Raw genomic sequence first — 7,017 nt, 5'->3', positions numbered from 1 at the left:
TCCACCACCAACGGCTCTGCTCAATAGTGACCGGGAAACTGGGCAGATCAAACGCAGGCGGCGGACGATCTCCCAGGAACTCAACCGGAACACCATGCTTCAACACGTGCAACGTGCGGGCATCGGCACCAATGGCTTTCCAAGCAGCCAACCGCGAGGTGACGCGTGCATGCAGGGGTGCAGCGGAATGCGACGACATGTTTTAGTGGGCCTGGCCCGAACCCACCGGGGGTTGGGCGCTACCAGCTGCCGCAACAGCACGAGCAGGCGGAAAACCGCCCCGGCCACCTCCACGACCCCGGCGCAGGCCACCACCCTGGCCCCGACCTGGGGCCTGAAACAGACCGCCATTGCCCTGATGCCTACGGGCCTCCCTTTCTGCCAGGACCTTAAGAGTCACTTTTGCCCGCTGCTTAGCATACTCCTCGTCAAACTCACGGGTAACAGCATCCACCAGCGGCCGCTCCGAAGGCGCAAAGTAACGCTGGTGCAGGGCAACGAGGCCATCACGGCCCCTACGGCTAAATTCCACCAAACAATTGATACGGGCCGAAATAAGGTTATGCATCCAAGCCACATCATACAGCAAGGTATCAGAGGCGCAGGTCAGGGCGACAACCCACTCTTGAGGTAAATTTGAATATCCGAAAAAGCGGCGAATCATAGTCAAACCGGACCGCACCATCTCCAAGACGCCAAGCAAAGTAATCAGAATGCTAAACTCATAAACTAACGAGCCCGCACGATCAGGATGACCCCTCTGCGAGTGCTCTAACTCCTGCCACTCAGGTATTGCCCGAAAATTATGCAAAACCAGATTATCCACCGTCATGGTTCCCGGCAAATTGTGCAGAACATAGTCGGGAAACGGAAACCGCGACCCGGCTGGAGAGCGCTGCACTTGAGGCGACGCAAAATCCTCCGTCAGCGCGCGCAAATCGTATTCCGGACCCGAGGTCGCACCTTGACTATTTAGGCGCGCGCGGACCCCGGCCAGGTCTTGTTGCATCTGGAGTAACATTGCAGCGATGTCCGGCCCAGCAACCGCCGCACCAGACATAGTTGCCGCTCTCGGTACCGCGCTGGGCGCCATTCCGCCTCCTAGCGGCGTAGCGCCGCCACCCAGCAGACCTTGCATATATGGGGAAGGGGGCTGGGAACCATATTGGCCCGGCATCATGGCGCCAGCAACGCCGCAGAAAACGACAAAAACCGCTAAAACGGCTTGGACGGATACTGCTACGGTTGCCATGATCTTCAAGACGATGACGACGGAGCGATAATGGTGCTCCTTCAATCAGGGCACTCTACCCGATGGGTCTTGCTGAAGAGCTGAAAGCACAGCGGAAAAAAACAGAAAGCGCGCCGAAGGCGCGGGACCTGCCTCGTTGTTCAGCGCGTGCTGAACAACAAAAACAAGATACAGAAAACCTGCAACACGCGCTATTTATGCAAAAGACGATCCTGAGGACACGGATCGCCGGCCTCAAGTCGTACCACTTAAAACGGCCGTAAGGCCCTACGCCTTAGCTAACCCGGCTCAAGCTTCGCATAGCCCGCAACAAATAAGCGTATCCTTGCACCACCTCGTTTTAGTGGAAAGAAGGATTCGCAAATTACTATTACTAAGACATGGTTCGCGCTTCTTATGCAATATTTTGACTTGTCGCAAATGGACCCGCTTGAGCACTTTATGTTTTGGCTTACGGGCAAGGCTCAGGAGTGGGCCGCAGATCTTTTCCTTAAGCACAAGTCCGGCGCGCAACCACTTACCCGCGATTTGTTGCGTGATAAATTCCTGTTACAATATGGGGATGCGAAGCGCGACACCGCGATGGCCGCACGTGATCGTTTGCACGCGCACGAGTACGATATGAAAATAGACGAGTCCGTACCGGAGTATACGCAGCGCTTTTACGATATTGTTCGCGAAGCGAATGATATGAGTGTTGCGGATCAAATCTCTTGGTATATCAAGGGCTTAGTTCCTGCGCTGCGCGGTCGCTGCGCTACGGACGATGAGGGCAAAGACTGGCAGGATTTAGAGAAGCTAATCCTGTATGCTAGCGGTCAGGAGGTTCGGTGGAAAGCCGGAAAGGACAAAGCACAGCTTGCTGTAGTTACTACGCAAGCTGGCCCGTCTAAGTTTACTTCCTCCTCTCGCCCTAAGCAATCTCGCCCTCGGTCCCCTTCCAAACAGGCCTGGGAACCGGTTCGTGCGAAGAAACCGCGGACGTCAACGTCCGGTACTCCTCTCAAGTGTCGGATGTGCTCTCGCCTCAAACCGGCGAACCAGACTTGGGAAGAGCACAAGAAGGACTGCCTTCGCCACCTGCAGGAGCAGATGGCCCGACTGCAGGAGAAGACGGCTAGTCTAAACGCGAACCGACCGGCTAATTAGGATGCTGGCAAGCGCGAGGGGGTGTTTTGCAAGCAGGCCGTAGCACGTGTAGACCAAGTCTCTTCTGCCGAGCCTGACTTGAAGATTAGGGACTCTGTTGTTCCGCCCGTTTGATATGTGATCGGATGTTCCTTCGTGATGAATTTCGAAGGGTTGAGAACGAACTTGGGCGTCAATTTACGTTCGATGCCGCTTGTAACGACTCGGGCGACAACAGTCTCTGTTCGCGCTTTGCCTCTCCATCCAACTCGTTCTTTGATACCGACGTCTCTGGCGAGTTTGTTTGGATCAATCCCCCATACACTCATATTAAAGAATGGCAGCAACATTACCACCGCTGTAAGCTAAAAAATCCTACAACAACTTCTGCGGTGTTCGCCGTTCCTAAATGGACTCAAGTCGAGTTTCTTATGCGTTCCGCTGGATACCAGCTACTCAAAACTTATGCTGTTGGAACACAGTTGTTCTCCCAACCAGTAGACGTTGGAACGCGTTCGGATTTGCCGGGCATCCCTTGGCCATTACAGCTTTGGTATGACCCGCCGTCCAAATCGGTGCAGCTTAACAGCTTGGATAGCAATGGCCGCACTATGCTTTTTGATGCTCGCTTGTGTCAAACGGCGTGCAAAGTTCTTGCCGACTCCGGTGCCAATTGCGGCCGGGTTGCCGACGGCTTCATTTCTCTCGAAGCTGTCCGCAGGATGGCTCTTTCTGTCCGTCCTTGCACTATCTCTACTGTTCGCGTCGCGAATGGAACTCACGAGCTTATCAATGGCTCGATTACCGCTAAGCTCCGTATAGGCTCCTTTCATGAAACAGTCACACTACTTGTTTTAAAGCAAGGTGTCCCAGGCGTTGAAATTATTCTCGCTGATGACTGATTGGAGCGCAAGAAAGCGAAAATGTGTTGGGAATCACACACGCTTACAGTACGGAAAGCTACCGGCGATACTGTTGTCCTGAGGCCTTCCTTTTGGTCTTCAGCAGACGACGACGATCACCTAGATGGTATTGCCATCATGAATTACGTTACCGCCACTCTCTATGCTGCGAGTACGGTGGAAACGATGTCAGCTAAAGCAGCTGCACGGAGGATTGCCAAAGGCGCACGAAGCTATTTAATGCTTGTGCAATCTGAGCTCATTTCTGAATCGTCGGCGTCTGCGGAGTCACTTCCACCCGACACCGACATCATCCCCGAAGCAACATTGCAAGGGTTGCTTGACGAATACAAGGACGTATTCGAAGAGCTCAAAGGCCTTCCTCCAGATCGCGAAGTAGGTCATACGATTCCACTAGTGGAAGGGGCTGTACCGCCCGCTAAACGATCGTATCGGTTGACTCAATTAGAGCGCCAAGAGGTCCGCAAACAGGTCACCGAATTGTTGAGTAAAGGCTACATAGAACCCTCTACTTCTCCTTATGGTGCACCCGTTATCTTTGTGGAAAAAGCTAACGGTCAGGGCCTTCGCATGGTCTTGGATTACCGTGCGTTAAACAAAATCACGATCAAGCGGCGGTATCCTATGCCCAACATTACTGACCTCTTCGATCAACTCCAAGGGGCTAAGATATTTAGTTCCCTGGACTTACAGCAGGGCTACAACCAAATTCGCATTACACCAGAGGATGTTGCGAAAACGGCCTTTATCGCTCCGGGAATGGGCCAATACCAGTTCAAAGTGCTGTGCTTTGGACTCACAAACGCCCCTGCTACGTTCCAAGCGGTGATGAATCGGATCTTCGCCGAACACATTGGCAAATTTGTGCTGGTGTACTTGGACGACATTTTGGTCTTCAGTAAGACCAAGGCCGAGCATGAACAACACCTAAGGGTGGTGTTGTCCTTGCTTAGAAAGCACGAATTCAAGGCAAAGATGTCTAAGTGTCAGTTCAACCGGACCGAACTGCACTTCCTGGGCCACGTAGTCAGCCGTGACGGCTTGAAAGTAGACAAGCGCAAAGTTAAAGTTGTTAAAGAATGGCCGGTACCAACCGACACCTCTAAACTGCGTGCGTTTCTTGGCTTAGCCAATTATTTTCGGAGGTTCATCCAGGGTTATTCCTCTCTCGTGGCCCCCCTCACAACCCTAACAAGTGCGAAAGTGCCCTCCCAATGGCATACTCCAGGCCGGTTCCGGCCCGGTTCCGACCTAACGGGTCCAGTTAACGAGATGGGTAACCGGTCGGTAGGATTACCGGGCGAACCGTTATCCATTAACCGTCCCCAGTAATCGGTAACCGATGTCGGTAACCTGGCATGAGCAAAAATGCATTTCTGATTGCAACCAGTTTCTTTGTGACAATGCCCATTGTCACAAGGTTCATGCCCACGTGTCACACCCCGACAAGCTTGAGGAGGTTAAGGCAATGTGAATGCCGGGTGACAGGGGTGACAGTCTTGTGCAGGCACATTTGGAGACTAGTTTACACTGAGATTGGGGTGATGTTGGATTAGAATACTTGCAGTTCATGAAATTGAGGAAATGTGTTGCATAGGCATATCCAAACGTTTCAGAGGGACGTTGTTTCGCCCGTAACAAACTTGTTACGGGCGAAACAAACTGGATTTCCACAGTCCCACCACTCAAAGAGCTCCCCACACCATCGCAAAGTCCCTTTTTTATTAAAGACACATGTAACAAGTTGTCATAGCTTGAGATTGTCGATATATGACTGCTGGATTGTGACGAGGCCATCTCCTTACATGTCTTGCTGCACCAGCATGAGCAGTGATCCCTTCTGTTCAAAATTTCAGGCAACATCGCAATGAGGCAAAACATTGTGCCGAATCTGCCGTACAAAGAGTGTTCAAAGCTTCACGCGACTAACGGACGAATACATAAGCATTCATTTACCTTAAAAGAATAACGGAATTCTATAGCTTCATACAAATTCGCCTATCAGCAACTCTCCCTGGTCGTTCAAAAGTTGCTTGAAGATTCTACCAGGTGCTGTTCACGGATGACCGGCCCTATTTGCCTATTACTAGGAGGAGGCGATTTCCATGATGGAGTAGTATTTTGAAAATCTGTTTGCATGATTTTGAAGGGTTTATAATTCTATAATATTGCAGTGCATTCGGTCCTGCAGGCGGGCCGTATTCTTGCAGTTCTGTGACGCGGCCTGTGGTCAAACATGAAGCACCCGAGCATGCCGCATGTAGCAAAACTGCATTGGATTTGAGGTCTACATAATCCTGGGTAATATTAAAATTATTTTGGTGCAACGGCCAACGTCTTTTTATGAAATGCGTTCGGACCGCGGGAAGTTGCGAGGCCCGCAGCTGAACTTTGTTGAACGCGGCATGGAAACAAGATATTGTTGTTACAAAGGCACTGCAATTTCGCTCTGTGACCCGACCAACGGTATTCGCACGTGCGTGTGCGTGTGCGTGTGCAGCCGCGTGCCAGAGCGCGAGTAGGGCCCCTCACGTTCGACCTGCTCCTTATACCCATGACACCCCCCACAAAACGTCTTGGGGGACGTGCTCACGATCATCACCATATAACCGTATATCAAAAAACTTACTGCTGTTAGCAAATGCTGAACAGAAACCCAGCACCGTACATCTGCGGTGACACAGCACCCCAACTCAAAGCGAAGCAAGGAAGAACATTGTATTGTGTAGCACAGCAAAGCCAACAGATTTGGACGGCATCTGTACGGAGATGTTATCTGGTCCGTTGCATCTGCTGTGCAAGAGAGCGCCTGCAAAACATGCCGCACATGCGGAGCACACAAGGCCACAACAAAATGGAAAGGGCAAAAGGCTTGAACCTGAATGCTAACTCGTGGAGCAACGCGCAAACGGATAAGTAGCACTGTCCTGCCCCACATGGTATGCGCCGCGTATCAACGAGCAGTACAACATTGCATGCCCATGCACCGGGGCTGACCATTATTCCCATCTGGACTTGGACACACACGCTATCTCCCGCAGGAATGAATGACACTGAGAACCGCACCATCTGCGCGCGCGCGCGTGTGTGTGTGTGTGTTACATGGTTGGGGGGTGCGTGGCCCCATACCTGTAAAACTACCCATACGAGCGGCAGGCCCAATCTGCGCGTGGCTCTGAGTTTGTGAGGGGACTTGCAACTTATCGGGGGTTCTGGAGGGGGCGGAGGCCCCCAGTGCCTTACAGCTAAGTAATGAATCACACAACACCCTGAAAATCTATTACTTGATGAGTAATAAAAAGGGACCAGCCCTAAACGAAAACAAACACTGCCTGCGATCAGTCATTTTAGCTTCATGGATGTAACATCAGTCCAGAAGCTGAAACAACATTACAATTCCTCTTATCCTAAAAGGTTTGACGTACCCAGGCTTTGCTCCCACGAAGAAGCCAAACGACACGTGGAAGGCGGTGCTGTGCTGATGCAGGAAATCCAAGTACAGCTGACGATACGTTTTTTGGACTATCCTCCGTGGAAAGTACAAGGCAACAATACCCGGAATCTTTACACTGCCCCTCGCGAGTGGACTGAGTACACTGTTGTTGTACCAAAAACACGCAATCTCCTCCACGACCCCCTTAGGAATTTTGTCCGAGCGCTCAATCAGCCTGTATGGGCGAGCAGGTTGGGTGCTAGCTCCGNCAACTACTTCCT

At 51.8% G+C, this 7,017-nt stretch overlaps 2 protein-coding genes across 2 annotated transcripts in view; both read right to left on the bottom strand.

The window, feature by feature from the left end:
• VOLCADRAFT_107941 (uncharacterized protein) overlaps window positions 1-1,399 on the bottom strand; it is a 3,733-nt gene extending 2,334 nt beyond the window's left edge. Inside the window, exon 1 of the mRNA XM_002957991.1 lies at window positions 227-1,399. Coding sequence (XP_002958037.1) covers window positions 227-1,252 — 1,026 coding nt within the window. The 5' untranslated portion in view covers window positions 1,253-1,399. The remainder of the gene's footprint in view (window positions 1-226) is intronic.
• Window positions 1,400-5,455: 4,056 nt separating this feature from the next.
• VOLCADRAFT_99248 (uncharacterized protein) overlaps window positions 5,456-7,017 on the bottom strand; it is a gene marked incomplete at both ends in the record, with an annotated part of 5,278 nt that continues 3,716 nt past the window's right edge. The window contains 5 exons of the mRNA XM_002957990.1: window positions 5,456-5,527; window positions 5,933-5,973; window positions 6,370-6,372; window positions 6,433-6,515; window positions 6,729-6,971. Coding sequence (XP_002958036.1) covers window positions 5,456-5,527; window positions 5,933-5,973; window positions 6,370-6,372; window positions 6,433-6,515; window positions 6,729-6,971 — 442 coding nt within the window. The remainder of the gene's footprint in view (window positions 5,528-5,932; window positions 5,974-6,369; window positions 6,373-6,432; window positions 6,516-6,728; window positions 6,972-7,017) is intronic.

This window comes from Volvox carteri, assembly GCF_000143455.1.
Source record: "Volvox carteri f. nagariensis unplaced genomic scaffold VOLCAscaffold_84, whole genome shotgun sequence".
Classification (NCBI taxonomy): domain Eukaryota; kingdom Viridiplantae; phylum Chlorophyta; class Chlorophyceae; order Chlamydomonadales; family Volvocaceae; genus Volvox; species Volvox carteri.
The sequence above is the reverse complement of the archived record's forward strand: the minus strand, read 5'-3'. Positions and strand labels throughout refer to the sequence as shown.